Source organism: Macaca mulatta, chromosome 18 (genome assembly GCF_049350105.2).
Source record: "Macaca mulatta isolate MMU2019108-1 chromosome 18, T2T-MMU8v2.0, whole genome shotgun sequence".
Lineage (NCBI taxonomy): Eukaryota > Metazoa > Chordata > Mammalia > Primates > Cercopithecidae > Macaca > Macaca mulatta.
The window spans coordinates 43,711,499-43,734,599 of NC_133423.1; the positions used below are offsets into that span (position 1 = coordinate 43,711,499).

Here is a 23,101-nt window from a genome sequence, read left to right on the forward strand (position 1 = left end):
ACGAACATCACATGTGCCAACATTTTCCCCACTTACAACATCCTAATCTTTTCCCCAGAAGGTTAGTGGTCAACGAGATTTGGAGTCCCAATTTTCTTTCTGCAGGAAATAAATCTATATTAACCACCCAACACCCAATCAGCCACGGCCTGTACAGAGCAGGAAGCCACAAGTAGGTGGGGTAGGGATGGGGCTCCAGGGCCCAGGTCAGCCACCACCCAGCAGTGGGGTTTGGCTATGCTCCATCTCTGTGCCTCAGTTTCCCTCCTTTAGAATAGGGCTTTAATCCCTCTTCCACCCAAGGATAGAGTGACAGTGGGGACTTCCAATCTATTGGACAGCAGCTGCTCCTGAAACATGGGAGAGGGGTACAATGTAAAATATGGGGGAGAGGTGTGATGTTAAACATAGGGAGGGGTGTGGTGTTAAACATAGGGAGGGGTGTGGTGTTAAACATGGGGGAGGGGTGTGGTGTTAAACACGGGGAGGGGTGTGGTGTTAAACATGGGGGAGGGGTGTGGTGTTAAACATGGGGGAGGGGTGTGGTGTTAAACATGGGGAGGGGTGTGGTGTTAAACATGGGGAGGGGTGTGGTGTTAAACATGGGGGAGGGGTGTGGTGTTAAACACGGGGAGGGGTGTGGTGTTAAACATGGGGGAGGGGTGTGGTGTTAAACATGGGGGAGGGGTGTGGTGTTAAACATGGGGAGTGTGATGTTAAACATAGGGAGGGTTGTGGTGTTAAACATGGGGAGGGGTGTGGTATTAAACACGGGGGAGGGGTGTGGCGTTAAACACGGGGGAGGGGTGTGGTATTAAACATGGGGGAGAGGTGTGGTGTAAACACGGGGAGGGGTGTGGTGTTAAACACGGGGAGGGGTGTGGTGTTAAACACGGGGAGAGGTGTGGTGTAAACACGGGGAGGGGTGTGGTGTTAAACACGGGGAGAGGTGTGGTGTAAACACGGGGAGGGGTGTGGTGTTAAACACGGGGAGGGGTGTGGTGTTAAACACGAGGGAGGGGTGTGCTGTTAAACACGGGGAGGGGTGTGCTGTTAAACACGGGGAGGGGTGTGCTGTTAACATGGGGAAGGGGTGTGGTGTGAAACACGGGGAGGGGTGTGGTGTTAAACACGGAGGAGGGGTGTGGTGTTAAACACGGGGGAGGGGTGTGATATTAAACACGGGGGGTGTGTGCTGTTAAACATGGGGGAGGGGTGTGGTGTTAAACATGGGGGAGGGGTGTGATGTTAAATACCGGGGGGTGTGATGTTAAACATGGGGGAGGGGTGTGGTGTTAAACACGGGGGAGGGGTGTGGTGTTAAGCATGGGGAGGGGTGTGGTGTTAAACATAGGGAGGGGTGTGGGTTAAACATGGGGGAGGGGTGTGGTGTTAAACACGGGGGAGGGGTGTGATGTTAAACATGGGGGAGGGGTGTGGTGTTAAACATGGAGGAGGGCATATGATGTTAAACATGGGGGAGGGATGTGGTGTTAAACATGGGGGAGGGGTGTGATGTTAAACATAGGGGAGGGGTGTGGTGTTAAACACGGGGGAGGGGTGTGGTGTTAAACACGGGGGAGGGATGTGCTGTTAAACACGGGGGAGGGGTGTGGTGTTAAACATGGGGGAGGGGTGTGGTGTTTAACATGGGGGAGGGGTGTGGTGTTTAACATGGGGGAGGGGTGTGGTGTTAAACATGGGGGAGGGGTGTGATGTTAAACATGGGGAGGGGTGTGGTGTTAAACATAGGGAGGGGTGTGGGTTAAACATGGGGGAGGGGTGTGCTGTTAAACATAGGGAGGGGTGTGGTGTTAAACACGGGGAGGGGTGTGGTGTTAAACACGGGGAGGGGTGTGGTGCTAAATATGGGGAGGGGTGTGGTGTTGAATATGGCATCCAGAAAATTTTGGCAAACTTAAAACACACATTGTCTCGGTTATTCACCTAAGGAACAGGAAAACTGATCTATCTAGCTATCTCATCTATCCATTATCTATGTATCATCTATCTGTCCGTCTATCCATCCATCCATCCATCCATCCATCCATCCATCCATCCATCCTTCCTTTCTTTCCAGTTGTTACTGGGAAGGACGAGAGGAACACACGTGTACAAACATCATGAGATATTTTCTCCCTGAGTGTCAACTGTCATTTCTCAGATCCCAAAAAATGACCTCACCAGCTGAAGAGCAACATTCCTCTCCACTCCCTCAGGTCTTCTCAAGGTTTCCAAGATTCTTAACAAATTTCCTCCCCAGAAACATCAAAACACCACACAGGCAGACAGGAACATTCCCTGAGTGTTTTGTTTGTTTGTTTGTTTGTTTCTTTTTGGCTTCCATTTAAACTATTCATCAGATTAAAAAAAAAAAAAAAAAAGCCAAAGTGCTTTAGCAGAAATATTTCCCATAAAGCTGCGTTAATAGAGAAATTTTTTTAAAAAGTGTCTTATGTAGACACAGCTAACCCTGGCCTTCCTGAGAGTTGGCCACAGCCGTCCCTCCTCCAGAGTCGGTGCCCCAGGTGTGTGTGCGGCTGTGGGGAGCGGGGAGGCAGGGGCGCGGTAGGGGCAGGATTGAAACATCCTCCCTTTCTGGCAGCAGGCAGGCCCGCAGGCCCCGGAAACCTGCCAGGTGTCTGCATTCTTTGAGGGAATTCCAGAGCATGAAGAAAGTTTAGAGAATGCATCCAAATGTCATACCCCACAGGTGTTCTCCACACTACACTTTACAGCAGACGTTAGTCTGAAAGCCCCTCCACAGCCTTGCCTTGCCCGCCACACAGATGGGGGCATCCAAGTGTGAGTCAGGCCCCACTGATCCCAGGAGCTGGTGCCAGAAGCACAGGGCCCAGACTGAAAGCGCTGGGAGGGCCCCTCCTTTCAAAACTATGTCCCTGCTGGCTGCTCTGGGCACAGAAATTCTACCATCAGCCACGCATTCCTCTGGGGTGAAGCTTCGAGGCTTCCTTGGCTCCTCCAGGTAGAGCAAATTTCAGCTGGAGGAACCTTTGGAGGATGCCCTGCTGCAGGCCTGGATGCCACACAGCTGAAGAGGCAGGCAGCCCACAACAGGGGGTACCCAGCCAGCCCATATGCCCGTCCACAGGCCCTGCTCCTGGGGAAGTCAGCTCTAGGGGCTTCCAGGGGACTGCAAAAGTTGGTTCACTTAGTTCTTGCCCTAGACAATCTAAAGAGGTTAATTTCCCTTATAATTTTCCAATCTCTCCTAATCTTCCTCCTCCTTCCACTCCAGATCATGGTACTGTGAGCTGTGCAATAAGCATAGTTTATATCAAAAAAAGGGATTGTGCAAATAAGTGAATGCACCACCAGACGAGACCCTCCATGGAGTCAGCTGTAGACCGCCAGGCCACCCAGCCGCCACCTTGCTCCTGCATCCTCAAGGACTTTTCTCCTGTATCGTAGCCACCCTCTCCCATATCCTTTTGTCCTTTCTTGGTCATTTCAAGATCCATGAAGATGGATCTGAGTTTCATGGCCTGCTCTCCTCCTGGCCTCTCCCTCTCCCCCACACACTCCCATGCTCACACCCAGCCCTCTCCTGACCCATGACTGCATTCCTCCACCTCTGATTTCAAACACGCCACTCCTGGACACATGCCACACTCCCAGCATCTTTCTAGCTCAGTCTCTCTGCTACCAGGATTACAACATTTCTTTAGGTGGCCTCCAATCCACTGACCCTACCACCCGTCAGCCTCCACTACCACCTCAGGTACCCACTCCCATCCTGACCTGCTTCAGCATCCAGGTGACTCACCATCATCACTCCTGTGCCTCCCTCACCCCTCTCTCCTCCACTGTACTCCCTGGAGAAACCTCCATCCTGGTTAAAGTCATCTTTGTAACTCTGCCTCTGCACCTTCGTGGCTGCAAGTAGCTGGAGAGAAACCACAGCTGTGCTGCAGGAGTTATTTTAGATGCGTGGCCGCATGCCTGCAACTCCCTCCTGTTATTGTGAATGAACCGCTGGGGGCTGGGGATAGGCCAGGGCCCCAGCAACCCCTGACTTGCCCCTGGATTGAACACACAGGTCAATGCTCCTATTTTGACCTTATTTCCCCAAATACCACCACATACCTCTCCCCTTTACAGCTAAACTCCTCAAAACAGTTGTACTATTCTGCTAGTCTCCAGGCCATCTTCTTCTGTTCCTTGAGCTGGCCACAGGCAAGCTTCTGCCTTCACCACTCAGCCAAAACTCCCCCGTCAGGCTCCCCCTGCTCAGTCAGCCATTGTCAGTCCCTCTTACCCGGCCTGGCAGCGGCCTACAAGGCAGTCTCCCCAACCCATTCCCTCGACGCCCCTCCTGGGCTCCAGCACTCCGCCTGGCCTGGTTCCCTCCTGCCTCACTGGTCTCTTGGCTCACTTCTCCTCACATCCTTTCTTCCTCATGTGGGGCCATTCCAGGGCTCAGGCCTCCCACCTCCCGACGACACAGTCCCCATCATCCCTGTGACTCATCTCCGCAGCTCTCCCTCCTTCACCCTCTGCTCCAGCACCCTGGCCTGCTGGCTGGGCCTGGAATCTTCTTCCAGCCCAGGCCTGGCACGGGCTGTTCCTTCTGCCCGGATGTTCCTCTCCGGATATCTCCACTACTCACCCCTCCCTCCCCTCCGTGCCAGCTTCCCTGACTACCCCACTTAAAACTGCAAGCCCCTCCTGCTCCTCCTCACTCCCCATTCCATTTTCCAGCTTTACTTTTCCCCATCGCAATGATCACCCATGACTAGAATACACATTCCATGAGGGCAGGGCTTTGTTGCTCAATCCTAGATATGAGTCCTAGAATAGTGCCCAGCACAGAACAGAAGCTTGTTAAACACTCGTGGATTGAATAACAAACAAATTATAGGCTTACATTACTTGTGATTTTAGAACCTCAAGGACACTAAAGAAAGCATCACATCTATTTTTTTTTTCTCCCTCAGGGCTATTTTCTGTCCCCTGCTTCCCAGTGGGGACAGGGCATGGGATTACTGTGGCTTCAGTATTTCCCAGAGTGACTCCTGGTCTGAGTTCCAGGAAAGCCAAAAGTTCGTTCTGGCTTCTAAAAAGCTAGGGGTCCCACCCAAAAAGTGAGCCTGGTAGTTGGACTCAGCCTTTTCCCAAAGCAGGGTGCACCCAGGTAGCTCACCTGATTGTCCCAGGAGTCCTGGGCTTGGAGATGGGATAACACGTACGAGAGGTGGGTCCCCAGAACCCTGACTCCAGAGAGAGGGGACTGTCCTGTGCATGCTTGTGCAGGCAGCACTGACTCTCTGCAGCCTTTGTACTTCTTACCGTCTGACCTTCCAACATTCCCGAGGCAACAGCATAATCCCCGTTTGCCAGATAAGAAAACTCAGCCCCACAGATATTGAGGGTTCTGACCAAGGTCACACAGGCAGCTACAAGCCAATTTGGAACCAGCTCTTGAACAAAAATCTGCTGAGGATTTGTGGTGTTCGGCAAAGATACGCTTGATAGGGTCCCTATCCTGAATGCATTCATACTTTATTTGGGAGAAGCTAAGACTTTCAAATCTCAGCCCACAATCTTTCAGATGAGTCCATCTCCCCTCCAAGGTTAGGGATGCCACAGACTGAGGCAGGAGGGGGCAGGACCAACCCAGAACACTGGTTAGATTGCCTCATATGTCTAAGTATGTCTGGCATACAGAGCCCTGGTTGAGAAGCCCACAAGGCTCATTCCTTTGGCTGCCAACAACTGCTTGTATTTGAAATCAGAGAAAATATCCACAAGTTATAGTTCTTTGTTGGTGTGCATTACGGAGAAGCAAAACCTCCAGATGTTTTCTAGAACATAAGCTTATTGAGGACAGGGAACAGCGTACAGCACATAGTAGGTACTCAAGAGACGTGTGTTCAAAGACTTGTGGGCCTGGCTGGGCCCCAAAGCCTCAATGGATAGGGAGGAGTGGAGGTGGGTCAGAGGGTCTGCGTGCACAGCCAGGGCACCTCCTGCCTGGATCCCAAAGACCACCTGCTGGATTCTGGGTGCTCTGCTGGGTGGGACCATTCGTGCCTTGGCAGTCTAGTGTCAAGCAACTGGGTGCTGCCCAGAATTAGGGATCCCTGCATCATCCCCTCTGAATTTGCCAAGCTCCCCTAACCGCAGGCCAGCACTCACCTGGGAGATGTGGGACTGGGTCCTCTCGCTCTCGCCATCACCCTCCGTCTTGTCAGCCAGCAGCCCCTGCACCTGGTACTCCAGCACGTAGCTGTCGATGAAGCGCTCCAGCTCCTCGATCTCCTGGGAGCGGCTGCTCCCCGCCTCCGAGGAGGCTGACGCTGCAGAGGAGTTTTCCATCCTTCCGGTTCAGGGGCCTGGGCCGGGACTGGTGGGAAAGAAGACAGAGAACTCCGTGAGATGCTGCTGGAGGAGACGACGATGCCCACACCTGGGACACACCCTCTGCTCCTGGAAGCCTCTTCTTATCCATCATGGCGTTCTGTTCTTCCAACAACCTTGAGAAGTCAGTGGGAGGCTGGCTTGCCCTCAGCATAAACGATGTGCTGTAATTCCCACTGTGTGGGGCAGGAGACAGGCCCAGGGAATACAGGTCACTTGTCTGATTGGCCAGCACAGGCACTGTGCAGTGTCAGAGTTAGTGTCTACCTAAGCCTTAATCGCTGGGAAAGGTAGAAGATGAACTCGGCCTACAGGCCAAGCCTCACTTCCTGCCTCAGATTTAACAGAATCTACCACAAAGCAGGATGAAATAAACCACAGAACCAAGATTGAGGGTGCACAATGGGGCCCGGGACACCAACCTCTGAGGGGCTCAGGTCCTCCAAGAAAATGCCTACTTATGAGGAGACTTTCTTTTTGGTCACCCGACTGTCCCCTAAATCAGTTGAAGCCTATAGGCTGTAACTTATAAGCAGGATTTTGCAGCCTTGCTCTGGTGCAGCTACTGGAACACACCTATGATGAGTCTGCAGGAGCGTGACTGGTTTTCACTGGTAGAACGAGAAAGGCTTGCTGCACTGTCCATGCTGCTATGGCCTAGCCACACACACTGCCTGGTCACCCTTAAAGGGCCATGACTAACCCCATTGGCCCTCTGGCCCTCTCTCTAGGGCAGCGTGGCATAGATGGCCAGCTGCTGCTGGAACACTAGCTAAAGTCCACCAACAGAACTGCAATCTCTGGAGCTGACATGCTCAACCCAGCCCTGCAGGGGCCCAGGTCTGCTGGGACCTCCCCACCACTGCCCTCTCCGCTCCCCGCTCCCTTGCTTTTTCCCGAAGCTCACACGTGACCCACCTGGGAGTGAGGAAAGCTAGAACCTTTCTCACCTCCAGGCCAAGGATCCTTTCCTTCCTGATAGGCTCCAGGCTAGATGGGAAGGGGCTTTAAAGCTTGTCTTGTGCCTCTTTTATTATCTGGAGACCTGTGCTCTCCATGGAAGATCCTGGTCTGCCAGAGAAAACAGTCTGCACATGCTTTTATTATCACAAATAGTAGGACAGCCGTCTATCAAACCACCACCACACGAAAGCACAGAGAAGGCCTGAATCCTGCACACACAGGGCTCTGAAGTCACACAGAGCAGCGTGAATGCTGCTGCCAGTAATAAAGGCGAGGTCCTAGCAGGTTTAATGGAGCATTTGAATTTCAAAACCTTGAACCTGAGAACCTTAACCCTGAGAACTTCTTTGGAACACAGTTATTTGCCAATAATCTAGGGTTTGTTGAGTGTTTAAACTGCAGTGAGTCCAAAGCAGGGCAAGAAATGGTATGCTGGGTTCCAGAAATGCTGCTGAGAACATGAATGTTGACTCCGCAACACCCTCACTGCCTTCTCCAAGGGTGAGGGAACGGAGAGGAAGAACTTCCCAGGGGAAGGAGAACTGCCCTGCTGCGCACACATCTTCCGCTGCTTTCCCGGCTCGTTTTTAGGCTTTTGGCTGCTGCAAGGGGCTCAACCTCCCTTGGACCTCAGGCCTGCTGCAGGGGGCTCTGAGGTGCTGCAGGGCCTTGCTCTGGGCCTCTGAGCTCAGCGGTCTTGGAGCTGGGTCTGTCCACCCATCCTAGAGGGAGGAATCAGAGGATTGGAGGTTTCAGGCCGAGGTGGTGCCCTTTTCAGAATGAGGAAACCAGATGTGGAGGCAGGGGTGGCAGCAGGTCTGCAGAGAGTCAGCTGTGATTGGGATATGCACATTTGGTGGCAAGGGCCACAGGCAGGGGCATGGGGGACGCTGTCCATTGCCCCTTCCTCCACCTGCCACTCAAAGCCTACAGGTCCTTACACGTCCCCATACCACCAGCACCCACCTTACCCCTCCCGCTCCACGGCTGCCCACGCCTAAGTTATCCCCTGGCTACTCTGCTCCTTGTCCTGGGCATATGGTAGGTGTGGTAGGCAGAATTCTAAGACAGTCTTGGGTATACACCCTCTCCCAGTTACTCGCTAGGAGTCTAGATACTCTTGGGAAGGGATTTTGCAGACACAATTAAATCCCAAATTAGTTGACTTTAAGATAAGGAGACTATTCAGGAGGGCCTGACCCAAGCACCAGAACCCATTAAATCTGGGACTAGAGCTCAGAGACAGCAGAAGCCAGAGATCCAAAGCATGAGAAAGACTCAGGGCACTGTTGTTGGCTTGAAGGAGGAGGGACACACGGTAAGGCACGTGGGCAGCCTCTGGTAGTTGAGAGCAATCCCTGGTCAACAACTGGCAAGGAAGTGGGCACCTCATTCTACATCTGCAATGAAGTAAATTCACCCGAGAACCAATGAGCTTGGAAGCAGACTTTTCCTCCAGAGCCTCCAGCCAAGAATTCAACTTGGCTAACAACTTGACTTCAGACTCATGAGATGCTGCGCCAGACTTCTGACTTACAGAACTGTGAGATAATGGATGGTATTGTTTTATGCTGCTATTTGTAGTAATCTTTTAGGAAGCAATAGAAAATGAATACAGGATGCTCTTTCCTGCCTCTGTGCTTTTGCTCACACTGAACCCGTCACCTGGAAGCATTTTCTCCTTCCCTCTACCTGCCAAACCTAGAGGTTCTTATATGCACAGAAGGCCAGAGCATTGCCTTGGTTTCATGGCAGGCTACTAAGCAAGATTCACCCAGGGTTGGCTATGGGTATGAATACTGCAATTTCTGCTAAAAGTAGGAATGACGAGTGTCTGCTGTGCCTTTATCATGCCTCAGACACATCAGTACTTGATCTGCCTCCACTCACTTCACCTTCACGGCAACCCTATGGGATCAGCATAATTATGCTACTTAGAAGAGAAAAGGGAGATTCAGAGAGATTAAGTAACTTGCCCAAGTTCACACAGGAGAACTCCAGGTCTGCACGACTATGCCTATACCCCACTGCCTTCTCTCCATCCCCCTTCCTGGTGGCCTGCTCAGTCCCTCAGGCCACCTCCAAGCTCCCCAGTCTATACTGACTCTCCAGGGAGCAGTGAATTCTTCAAGTGCTGCACATGTGCTTATTCCCCAGCTGGGCACAGGTTCCGGAGAGCTGGCCCCATGCAGGCTCCGTGCCTGGCCCTGGGCAGCTGGCCTCCACTGGATGGGAATTACACTGCTGTTGTCCAGAGAGGGCTGAAAAGGAGTTGCCTGCAGGAGAAGTCAATACGCAAGGCCACGCCCATTATTCCTTGAAGACTTCAGATCTTATCAAGGGCTTCCTGGCACACCTAGCAGGTGCAGTCAGGGAACTGGGTTTTGCAGGAACTCTACACGGAGCCGTTTTCGGGAGGATAGAGTGCCGGGCTCTGCCTGCAGAGGCAGCCTCTGGCCGGCTCTGCAGGGCTCTCCCAAACATGCCCGAGTGTCTCAGGGCTGTGTCAGGGTCCCGTGAGGGAGCCTGGGCACGGTCATCACCCCAAACCCATAATAGTTGCTGAGAAAGGGGACAGGATTGAGACCCATCCCAAACCTGCAGCCTTTTGGTGCCCCAAGGAAGGAAGAGGACGCGCTCTGCAGGTGCCTCTTGTGTCCTCACGTCCTCTCGGCCATTCCTCCTACTCTAGTGTTTGCTACCCAGCCAGATTCATGTGGGGTAGTCCAGCAGCGCCTCACCTCAGCTGCCCCGGGGCCTCCTGCCCAGGCCTCCTCTGCAGTCAGGAGATGCCTGCAGGAAGCCCCTGGCCCCTGGCACCTGCAACCTGGAAGTATGAGGAGCTAGTGCCACATGCAGCTGCCCTCAGTGGGACAAATACTCCCCTCTTCAGTGTCTCAGACAATTCCAGGCATGCTCCACGTGGTCCCTCAGCAACTCCAAGTGGGGTGAGCCCCAGTTGCCCACAGTGGCCGCCAGATCCCTAGCCCCCCTTACTTGCCAGTCCTCCCCACCTTTTCATTCTCTCCCAGGGATTTCAGCTCCTCCAGAAACTCTCATTTTCCAGGGTGAACAGGAGAATACATCACTTCCCTGTTCCACAGTGGAGCCCAGCGAGGGAGTGGGGAGGCCCCTGCTTCAGAAAAGCGGGGAACGTGCAAAGCACAAAATTTCTGAGCTTCACTTCAGTCACAAGAGAAGAAGAAGGAGCAGAGAGAGGGAGAGAGCGTGGCCCTCCTCTGCCTGTCCACCTCCACAGCTCTTAGCCTGGAAGTACAGCCAGGTGCTAAGGCCCTGAATTTTTTATTACGGTCAAATATATGCAACATAAAACAGCATTCAGCTGAGTGCAGTGGCTCATGCTTGTAATCCCAGCCCTTTGGGAGGCTGAGACGGGAGGATCACTTGAAGCCAGGAATTTGAGACCAGCCTAGGCAACATAGCAAGATCTTGTCTTTGCAAAAAATTTTTTAAAAATTAGCTGAGCATGGTCACACACACCTGTAGTCCCAGCTACTCAGGAGGCTAAGGCGGGAGGATTGCTTGAGTCCAGGAGTTTGAGGTTACAGTGAGCTATAATTGTGTTGCTGCACTCCAGCCTGGGTGACAGAGTGAGTTTCTGTCTGAAAGCAAAAACAAAATAAAACAACAACAACAAAAACAAACAAACAAACAAAAACCAACCAAACCAAACCAAACAAAACAAACAAATCAAAACCTTATAATCTTAACCATTTTTGAGTACATAATTCAGTGGCTTTAAGTACATTCATAATGTTATGAGCCATCATCACTATCTATTTCTAGAACTTTTTTATCAACCCAAACAGAAACTCTGTGCCCACTAAACAATTAACTCTTCCTCACCCTTCTCTCTAACCCCTGGTAACCACTGTCCTACCTTCTCTCTATGAATCTGCCTATTCTAGGTACCTCCTATAAGAGGAATCCTGCAATATTCGTCCTTTTATGACTGATTTATTTCACTTAGCATAACGCTTTCAAGGTTTATCCACATTGTAACATGAATCAGAATTTCATGCCCTTTTATGGCTGAATAAGACATCATATCACAATAGTACACTGTATATCTAGACCACATTTTATTTATCCATTCATCCATCGATGGACATTTGGGTTGTTTGCACCTTTTGCTGTTGTGAATAATGCTGCTTTGAACATGAGTGTACAAGGATCCATCTGAGTCCCTGTTTATTCTTTGGGGTATCCACCTAGAAAAGTTCCAACACATTTTTAAGGGAAGAAGATTGTGAAGGAATAGGATAGAGCTTTCTCTGGCTGGTGGAGACACAGGGCAAGGGATGGTCTCCTCCAGGCTTGTTTTGCTGCCTTCCTGCCTGAGCTTTGGGGGTTTCAGCCCGGCTCAGTGTCTCATTCCCAGTAGGATCCAGATGGGAAGTCCCCAAACAGCTGGGCTGCAGGCTAAGCTGAGAGAGTCAGCCAGGAATTTATGTTTTAATGATCAGTGAAAGTGAAGAAAGGACGGAACCAGAGGAAGAAGGAAAAGGAAAAGAGGGAAGGTAGAAGAACACAAAAGACATGCCTCTCCCCTCCTCTCCCGGCTCTGCTCCGATTCCCTGCCAGGTGACAGATGAGGAGGAACTAAAAGGCAAGCAGCAGGAGTAGGAAAAATGCTGAGGCTGCACTTTGCTGTAAAGGGCACCAGAGGGGCGGGCAACCCTGAGCCTACAGCTGGAGGGGAGGGCCAGTGTGGGCACAGCTTTCTGGAGGACACAGAGGGCCCAGGCTGCAGCAGGACCCACCCCGGAGCTCCTTCGCCTGTGCTTCCCAGAGAGGACTGAAGCCACCGAGCTTGGCCACATCTGTGTCTGTCTGGGGAAAAGGATGTGTGCAGGCTCTCTTCCTGGGGCTGCATCTCTGTTGAAAGACCTCATCCAGCCTAGGCCGCCAGCCCAGGGACTCCCCACCTCCTGCTGCAGCCAATCACAGTCTGTGGTCGTCACTACAGCCCAGTAAGCCTGGATATTTTTAAGGACAAAAATGAAAATCACCCATGTTTTTGACAAAAAGTTGCCTCTCTCCACACTGGTGTCCCCTCCCCACCCTAGACCCAATAAACTCCCCTTTCCCTTCCTCCCCTTCCTCCCCATCCCTTGCTGCTCTCAGCCCAGCACTCTGTAGCTTCCTTAGGAAACTAGTGCTCTGGAAGGGGTTTCTGTGAACACCATCGGGCAGCCTGAGATGATATGGTGCCAGTTTCTCCCTCTAATTCCTGGCCATGTCTGACTTTGAGTCTGACCTTTATAGGCTGGAGGTCTGGAGGAAAAGGTAAGGCTGACATTGGAGAGCACCCACAGGCCAGAGACAATCAGCGGAGCCATCCCAGCCCTCTTAGTATCCTTTCCTGCCCACCCAGTGACAAATGGCATTAGGAGCTATCAATTTAGCCAATCCTTTTAAGAACAGCCAGGCATTAGGGGCATTACTTCCTCCTCCAATCCTCAGGGATGAGTTCAGTGACCTGCAAACCAGATGAGATGCATCTGCTCCAGGGCCTACCAGCACTTCTTAGGGAATCCATCATTTGAGGCCCACATGGAGGCAGCACTGCACCCCACACTTCATCAGGCTCTTACCTCTCCACCCCCAGCACCCAACTCACTCCAGCAGCACACCCTTGTGACACCCCACCAAGGAAGCCCAGGAAGACCCCGATTTCTGCTTCCTGGCTCATCTTTTGGCTTTTGGCTACTGCAAGTGGTCCAGCCTCCTGTGGATCCCAGGCCTACTGCAGGGGCCCAGGTGGTGCTGCAGGGGGCTTGCTTGGTGATCCTAAGATTAGCAACCAGGGGGCACGCCCAAGATGGCAGAACAGGAACAGCTCCAGCCTCCAGCTCCCAGCGCGAGCGACACAGAAGATGGGTGATTTCTGCATTTTCAACCGAGGTACCGGGTTCATCTCACTGGGGCATGTCAGACAGTTGGTGCTGGTCCCCGGGTGCACCCCGACCAGCGAGAGCTGAAGCAGGGCGAGGCATTGCCTCACCTGGGAAGCACAAGGGGGAAGGGAATTCCGTTCCCTAGCCAAAGGAAATTGAGACACACAACACCTGGAAAATCGGGTAACTCCCACCCTAATACTGCGCTTTACCAAGGGTCTTAGCAAATGGCACACTAGGAGATTATATCCCACACCCAGCCCGGAGTGTCTGGTGAATACAGGAGCCTCCCTCATTGCTAGCACAGCAGTCTGAGATCTAACTGCAAGGCACAGCAAGGCTGGGGGAGGGGCATCGGCCATTGCTGAGGCCTAAGTAGGCAAACGAAGCTGCTGGGAAGCTTGAATTGGGTGGAGCCCACTGCAGCTCAAGGAGGCCTGCCTGCTTTTGTAGACTCCACTTCTGGGGACAGGGCATAGCTAAACAAAAAGCAGCAGAAACCTCTCCAGATGTAAATGTCCCTGTCTGACAGCTTTGAAGAGAGCAGTGGTTCTCCCAGCACGGAGGTTGAGATCTGAGAACAGACAGACTGCCTGCTCAAGTGGGTCCCTGACCCCTGAGTAGCCTAACTGGGAGACATCCCCCACTAGGTACAGACCGACACCTCACACCTCACATGGCTGGGTACACCCATGAGACAAAGCTTCCAGAGCAAGAATCAGACAGCAACACTTGCTGTTCAGCAATATTCTATCTTCTGCAGCCTCCGCTGCTGATACCCCAGCAAACAGGGTCTGGAGTGGACAACAGACCTGCAGCTGAGGGTACTGACTGTTAGAAGGAAAACTAACAAACAGAAAGGACACCCACACCAAAACCCCATCAGTACATCACCATCATCAAAGACTAAAGGCAGATAAAATCACAAAGATGGGGAAAAAGCAGTGCAGAAAAGTGGAAATTCAAAAAATCAGAGCGCATCTCCCCCTCCAAAGGAACGCAGCTCATCGCCAGCAATAGAACAAAGCTGGACAGAGAATGACTTTGACGAGTTGAGAGAAGAAGGCTTCAGTCAATCAAACTTCTCAGAGCTAAAGGAGGAACTACATAACCAGCACAAAGAAACTAAAAACCTTGAAAAAACAATGGATGAATGGATAACTAGAATAATCAACACAGAGAAGACCTTAAAAGAACTAATAGAGATGAAAACCATGACACAAGAACTATGTGACAAATGCACAAGCTTCAGTAACTGACTCGATCAACTGGAAGAAAGAGTATCAGTGATTGAAGATCAAATGAATGAAATGAAGTGAGAAGTGTAGAGAAAAAAGAGTAAAAAGAAATGAACAAAGCCTCCAAGAAATATGGGATTATGTGAAAAGACCAAATCTATGTCTGATTGGTATGCCTGAAAGTGACAGGGAAAATGGAACCAAGTTGGAAAACACTCTGCAGGACATCATCCAGGAGAACTTTCCCAACCTAGTAAGGCAGGCCAACATTCAAATTCGGGAAATACAGAAAACGCCACAAAGATACTCCTTGAGAAGAGCAACTCCAAGACACATAATTGTCAGATTCACCAAAGTTGAAATGAAGGAAAAAATGTTAAGGGCAGCCAGAGAGAAAGGTCGGGATACCCACAGAGGGAAGCCCATTAGACTAACAGCAGATCTCTCGGTAGAAACTCTCCAAGCCAGAAGAGAGTGGGGGCCAAAATTCAACATTCTTAAAGGAAAGAATTTTCAACCCAGAATTTCATATCCAGCCAAACTAAGTTTCATAAGTGAAGGAGAAATAAAATCCTTTACAGACAAGCAAATGCTTAGAGATTTTGTCACCAGTAGGCCTGCCCTACAAGAGATCCTGAAGGAAACACTAAACATGGAAAGGAACAACCGGTACCAGCCATTGCAAAAACATGCCAAAATGTAAAGTCCATCGATGCTAGGAAGAAACTGCATCAACTAATGAGCAAAATAACCAACTAATATCATAATGACAGGATCAAGTTCACACATAACAAAATTAACCTTAAATGTAAATGGGCTAAATGGTCCAATTAAAAGACACAGACTGGCAAATTGGATAAAGAGTCAAGACCCATCAGTTTGCTGTATTCAGGAGACCCATCTCACATGCAGAGACACACATAGGCTCAAAATAAAGGGATGGAGGAAGATCTACCAAGCAAATGGAAAACAAAAAAAAGCAGGGGTTGCAATACTAGTCTCTGATAAAACAGACTTTAAACCAACAAAGATCAAAAGAGACAAAGAAGGCCATTACATAATGGTAAAGGGACCAATTCATCAGGAAGAGCTAACTATCCTAAATATATATGCACCCAATACAGGAGCACCCAGATTCATAAAGCAAGTCCTTAGAGACTTACAAAGAGACTTAGACTCCCATACAATAATAATGGGAGACTTTAACACCCCACTGTCAACATTAGACAGATCAACGAGACAGAAAGTTAACAAGGATATCCAGGAATTGAACTCAACTCTGCACCAAGCGGACCTAATAGACATCTACAGAACTCTCTACCCCAAATCAACAGAATATACATTCTTCTCAGCACCACATTGCACTTATTCCAAAATTGACCACATAATTGGAAGTAAAGCACTCCTCAGCAAATGTACAAGAACAGAAATTATAACAAACTGTCTCTCAGACCACAGTGCAATCAAACTAGAACTCAGGACTAAGGAACTCAATCAAAACCGGTCAACTACATGGAAACTGAACAACCTGCTCCTGAATGACTACTGGGTATATAATGAAATGAAGGCAGAAATAAAGATGTTCTTTGAAACCAGTGAGAACAAAGATAAAACATACCAGAATCTCTGGGACACATTTAAAGCAGTGTGTAGAGGGAAATTTATAGCACTAAATGCCCACAAGAGAAAGCAGGAAGGATCTAAAATTGACACCCTAACATCACAATTAAAAGAACTAGAGAAGCAAGAGCAAACACATTCAAAAGTTAGCAGAAGGCAAGAAATAACTAAGATCAGAGCAGAAATGAAGGAGATAGAGACACAAAAAACCCTCCAAAAAATCAATGAATCCAGGAGCTGGTTTTTTGAAAAGATCAACAAAATTGATAAGACTGCTAGCAAGACTAATAAAGAAGAAGAGAGAGAAGAATCAAATAGACGCAATAAAAAATGATAAAGGGGATATCATCACTGACCCCACAGAAATACAAACTACCATCAGAGAATACTATAAACACCTCTAAGCAAATAAACTAGAAAACCTAGAAGAAATGGATAGTTTCCTGGACACTTACACTCTCCCAAGACTAAACCAGGAAGAAGTTGAATCCCTGAATAGACCAATAGCAGGCTCTGAAATTGAGGCAATAATTAATAGCCTACCAACCAAAAAAAGTCCAGGACCAGATGGATTCACAGCCGAATTCTACCAGAGGTACAAGGAGGAGCTGGTACCATTCCTCCTGAAACTATTCCAATCAATAGAAAAAAAGGGAATCCTCCCTTACTCATATTATGAGGCCAACATCATCCTGATACCAAAGCCTGGCAGAGACACAACAAAAAAAGAGAATTTTAGACCTTTAGACCAATATCCCTGATGAACATCGATGCAAAAATCCTCAATAAAATACTGGCAAACCGAATCCAGCAGCACATCAAAAAGCTTATCCACCATGATCAAGTGGGCTTCATCCCTGGGATGCAAGGCTGGTTCAACATATGCAAATCAATAAATGTAATCCAGCATATAAACAGAACGAAAGACAAAGAACCACATGATTATCTCATTAGATGCAGAAAAGGCCTTTGACAAAATTCAACAGCCCTTCATGCTAAAAACTCTCAATAAATTCGGTGTTGATGGAATGTATCTCAAAATAATAAGAGCTATTTATGACAAACCCACATCCAATATCATACTGAATGGGCAAAAACTGGAAGCATCCCCTTTGAAAACTGGCACAAGACAGGGATGCCCTCTCTCACCACTCCTATTCAACAGAGTGTTGGAAGTTCTGGCTAGGGCAATCAGGCAAGAGAAAGAAATAAAGGGTATTCAGTTAGGAAAAGAAGAAGTCAAATTGTCCCTGTTTGCAGATGACATGATTGTATATTTAGAAAACCCCATCATCTCAGCCCAAAATCTCCTTAAGCTGATAAGCAACTTCAGCAAAGTCTCAGGATACAAAATCAATGTGCAAAAATCACAAGCATTCTTATACACCAAGACAGACAAACAGCCAAATTGTGAGTGAACTCCCATTCACAATAGCTTCAAAGAGAATAAAATACCTAGGCATCCAACTTACAAGGGATGTGAAGGACCTCTTCAAGGAGAACTACAAACCACTGCTCAATGAAATAAAGGAGGACACAAACAAATGGAAGAACATACCATGCTCATGGATAGGAAGAATCAATATTGTGAAAATGGCCATACTGCCCAAAGTAATTTATAGATTCAATGCCATCCCCATTAAGATACCAATGACTTTCTTCACAGAATTGGAAAAAACTGCTTTAAAGTTCATATGGAACCAAAAAAGAACCCACATTGCCAAGACAATCCTAAGCCAAAAGAACAAAGCTGGAAGCATCACGCTACCTGACTTCAAACTATACTACAAGGCTACAGTAACCAAAACAGCATGGTACTGGTACCAAAACAGAGATATAGACCAATGGAACAGAACAGAGCCCTCAGAAATAATACCACACATCTATAGCCATCTGATCTTTGACAAACCTGACAAAAACAAGAAATGGGGAAAGGATTCCCTATTTAATAAATGGTGCTGGGAAAATTGGCTAGCCATAAGTAGAAAGCTGAAACTGGATCCTTTCCTTACTCCTTATGCGAAAATTAATTCAAGATGGATTAGAGACTTAAATGTTAGACCTAAAACCATAAAAACCCTAGAAGAAAACCTAGGTAATACCATTCAGGACATAGGCATGGGTAAGGACTTCATGTCTAAAACACCACAAACAATGGCAACAAAAGTCAAAATTGACAAATGGGATCTAATTAAACTAAAGAGCTTCTGCACAGCAAAAGAAACTACCATCAGAGTCAACAGGCAACCTACAGAATGGGAGAACATTTTTGCAATCTACTTATCTGACAAAGGGCTAATATCCAGAACCTATAAAGAACTCAAGCAAATTTACAAGAAAAAAACAAACAACCCCATCAAAAAGTGGGCAAAGGATATGAACAGACACTTCTCAAAAGAAGACATTCATACAGCCAACAGACACATGAAAAAATGCTCATCATCACTCGCCATCAGAGAAATGCAAATCAAAACTACAATGAGATACCATCTCACACCAGTTAGAATGGCAATCATTAAAAAATCAGGAAACAACAGGTGCTGGAGAGGATGTGGAGAAATAGGAACACTTTTACACTGTTGGTGGGATTGTAAACTAGTTCAACCATTGTGGAAAACAGTGTGGCGATTCCTCAAGGATCTAGAACAAGAAATACCATTTGACCCAGCCATGCCATTACTGGGTATGTATCCAAAGGATTATAAATCATGCTGCTATAAAGACACATGCACATGTATGTTTATATGTTTATTGCGGCACTATTCACAATAGTAAAGACTTGGAATCAACCCAATGTCCATCAGTGACAGACTGAATTAAGAAAATGTGGCACATATACCCCATGGAATGCTATGCAGCCGTAAAAAAAAGATGAGTTCATATCCTTTGTAGGGACATGGATGCAGCTGGAAACCATCATTCTCAGCAAACTATCACAAGAACAGAAAACCAAACACCGCATGTTCTCACTCATAGGTGGGAATTGAACAATGAGATCACTTGGACACAGGAAGGGGAACATCTCACACCAGGTTCTATTGTGGGGAGGAGGGAGGGAGGAGGGATAGCATTAGGAGATATACCTAATGTAAATGAGTTAATGGGTGCAGCACACCAACATGGCACATGTATACATATGTAACAAACCTGCACGTTGTGCACATGTAGCCTAGAACTTAAAGTATAATTTAAAAAAAAAAAAAAAAAGATCAGCAGCCTTGGAGCTCACAAGTCTGTCCACTTGTCCCAGAAGGACAGCAAGTCAGCAGTGGGGGTGGCATCAGAGCTGTGGTGGGCAATGGGGCCCAGAGTGCTGTCCCTGCTCTCCTGGTGCTAAATCCACTCATCACATCCACTGGCGTCTTCACCCCACCTTCCCCGTGCCGCTTCCCATGTCACCTTCCCCGTGGCCGCTTCCCATGCCACCTTCCCCGTGGCCGCTTCCCATGTCACCCAGTGCTGCACAGCACTGTGCTTCCAGGTGGCTCTCCAGCAAGGAGCTCCTGGTGACCATTATAGGCAGAGCTGGTTGCTGTCTTTCGGGCCCTGGCCCGCTCCATCCCCTCTCTCCTTCCCGTCCCCACACAGTGGGAGCAACACCTTCACCTAGAGTGCACAATTGGGGCTAGAATTCTCCTTTGTAGGCTGTCAGGTGGCCCCCAGGGCAGGGCCAGCCCAGAGGCCACGCTGCCTGCTGGAGTGGGGAGGAGAGAGGCCAGGCTGCCCAGGACAAACAGAAGATGCCGATGGCTCTCCCCAAGGAAGCCACCGGAGCCTGCTCACTGCCAACCCCTCATCCCCCATTCCAGCCCACACTCCCTTTCAGGGCTCCAGCGAGAATGTACTTCCCCAACAGTCTGCGGCCCTTAAGCTCTGGCCTGATAATTCAACCATGTTGGTGTTTGCCAAAGAAAAGCGGAAGCACATGGAGGCCATGTGTAGGAGCCCCAGGTCCCCAACCCCTGGGAAGTGGGAAAGTTCAGAAATGCATGAAGTCAAAGGCAGGTGACCTTGGAAATTGGCAACATTTTCTGTCTCAGGAGTCAAGGACATGTGACCTCCTCTAAACATCTGACCCCTGTCACCCCACGAAATTAACCCTTTTGTCACTCAAACATCCAAAAGGGTGTTAGCTAGCAAGGTGTTTTTCAAACTGCAGGTCTCAGCAATTTCATGGACTGCAAAACGAATTTCCTGGGTCATGATCTCACCATTAAAAAATGTATAACTAAATTGAAAATATCAGTATGTAGCACACATTGTAACTATCAATTTGTGGGACTTTTGTTTCACCTATTCATGAAAAACATATGGGCCACATAGCAGTGGCCGGGAGCACTGCTTCCCAAACTGTAATGAGTACGTGAATCACAGAGCATCTTGTTACAAAGCAGATTCTGGTCCAAGGATGGGAGTTGGGGCCTGAGACTCAGTATTCCTAACAAGCTCCCAGGTGAGGCTGCTGCTGCCAGTCAGAGAACTACACTTGAAATAGCCAAGATCTAGAAAACCTTGCCCGTCTCCTCTATCGATTATTCAGATACTCTTGCTCTGGCCAGAGGGTTAGAAATGGGTGGAGTCCCCAGGCCAACCTTCTGGCCAGCTGGTCAGCTATCTGGTGGAGGGGCGGCTCCTCTTATGGCCCACCCAGGGCCCAGGGCAGAGCTCAGAACCAGGCATGATCTCCACACGTTATTATGATTGGTGGACGCCGGGGCTACCACCTCGACACTGGACTCTCAGGGCCAGGTGTGTGACATAATAGCATCTGTTTACAGTCCTGCAGCACCCAGCATGGAGCTCAGGCACATCTGCCAGGTCTGAACAAGTTGGAGGTGGTTCCTGATACCTGACCTCAACAGCCCTTCAGCTGCTGCCATGCAGGTGAGGACACCGGGGCCTTGGGGGCTGAGTGGGGGAATGACTTACTGGGAGCCACTCAGGCGTCTGTGGGTAGAACCAGGCTGTAATGCTGGATCCAAGCTCTCAGGTCCCTCAACAGCCTGCCCTCTCCAGGGACCCCAGCCTGCCCTCTCCAGGGACCCCTGCTGAGAGTCACCTCCCTTCCCCTAGTGACTCCTAACCTCTGTGGACCCCAAGGGCAGTTCTGGGTTACAATCATAAACATCAGGCAGTTAGTGACATGACAGATATTCCTAAATAACAGAGGACACCCAAATCATCCCATTGTCCTCATACCCTCCTGAGCCCCCACCCTGTGCAGAACCCTGGACCAAGCCCTATGGTCTCGTCAGAACTTCACAGAAACAGAGCGGGAGCTTGGCCCTTACTCCTCTGTCCCCAAGAGCAGCCTCCATGAGTCACTAGGAGCTGGACCAGTTTTCACGGGGCAGGTAGGGCACGGTTGGCCGGAAGGCAAGGGAGATGCTACGGATTCTTGTCTGCTCAGCCGGCCTGCAGGGCTGGCACCCAGAATGGGGGCTGAGAACGGAGGCCCTGGGAAGGGAGGAAGACAGAGAAGCCCGCGGGGGTGAGGAGGGCACAGGTCTCAGTCCCCCGGGGGTGCCTCGTTAGATTCCTGGCTTCCGATGAGCACTTCCTCTTGGAGGAAGAACACTGAAACAGCAGCCCACCTGGACAGGTAGGCCCAGCCCAACAGCCAGGAGGGCATCCAGGTGGGCTCTGTGAGGTGCAGGTCCTGCTTTATCCCTGGACGCCCCTGTTTCCAGGTCGGTCCTCAAGGCCCACAGAAGCCTCCACTGGGCTCCGGCACTGACCACCCGCCTGCTCCCTTGGCACCAAACCCAGGCTGCCTGGTCACACCTTCTCCTCCTCCTCTGTGCTGCTACCCAACTCTTGCCCTGCTCTTGAATTTTTTATGGGTTTTTGCCTGGTATTGATAAGACTGCACGATCCTTGAGGGGCCTGCTCAATCCTACACGTGCTTCCATTGCAGGCCCAGAATGGGTGGACGGGCCTGTGGCTCCCCCAGCCCTCCCACGCCCTCCCCAGCACCACCCTTCCCTCAGAGTGAGCCTCCTCAGCTCTTCCGCCTCCTGCCAATGGGCCCGGGCTTTACTGCAGCCCCACTCCCAGCTCCTAGAATGTGAAAGCCAATGGATGCTGGGAGTTGACTTGCTCCAGTCCCCCCAGACTCTCAAGGTCACCCAGTCCCAGAACTGGGACTCCAACCTCTTCCCACAACATTCAACAGTCTCCTCGAGGCAACTCTTCCCAACTAAGACATACTGAGCACCTGCTGTATACCACACCTTAGAGGCACCAGGGACAGGGAAGCCATAGCTGAAACAAACCAAAACTGTGCAAGGCCACGGGCCAGCCGGACAGCCATGTCCCTGGCTGGAGTCAGGTGGCTTCCTCACTGCCTCCACTCATAAAACAAGGTGACATCATGCTTATGGGTCTCGACTCTGGGTTCCAGTGCTGGCTAAATCACCTTTTCGCTGCGTGGTGTTGGGCGGACTCTGGGCCTGCTTCCTCACGTCGAAAGTAGACTGATGGTGAAAGTGCCACCTCATAAGGTGCTGTGAGAATCATGTGAAAGAATGAATGGGGAAAAGTGCTCAACACAGCTAGGCATACATCAAGCACGCAATTATCACTCGACTTCACAACTGCTATACCTTACTCTGTCTTCTGCATTCTCTCCCACCTCTGCCTCTCCAAATCGCTGCCTTTCCCTCAAGGCCCACTTCTGGGCACACCTCCTCCATGAAGCCCTCCTTGACTACTCTGGATATCAATGGCCACTGCTGTCTCTGAACCCCAGTTCTTTGCAGACCTCACCACTCCCTAATGTCTCCCAACTCTGAATACCCTGAGTCCTCCTTGGCCCTCAGTCTGGCCCTCTCCTGTATTCCAATCCCTGGGTTGACCTGTTTTGCCAACCTGCAGGAACTCACAGAGATCCGTTCTCTCTTCTGTGGACTCGGAAGGTAGATGGGTGGGCCCCACCACCAGCTGTCAAAAGCTTCTGGGTTTATTGGCCAAGAGAGA

General features: G+C 49.8%; 1 protein-coding gene across 23 annotated transcripts in view; it reads right to left on the reverse strand.

Moving 5' to 3' along the window:
• The window catches only part of CTIF (cap binding complex dependent translation initiation factor), a 336,570-nt gene that overhangs the window by 243,839 nt on the left and 69,630 nt on the right, over positions 1-23,101 (reverse strand). For 16 of the 23 annotated variants that reach the window (XM_077975493.1, XM_077975501.1, XM_077975487.1 and 13 more), the window contains one exon: positions 6,160-6,367. In XM_077975493.1, coding sequence (XP_077831619.1) covers positions 6,160-6,339 — 180 coding nt within the window. In that variant the 5' untranslated portion in view covers positions 6,340-6,367. Of the gene's footprint in view, positions 1-6,159; positions 6,368-10,845; positions 10,968-23,101 lie in introns of all 23 variants that reach the window. The other 7 variants (XM_077975494.1, XM_077975488.1, XM_077975486.1 and 4 more) reach the window with 1 other exon arrangement.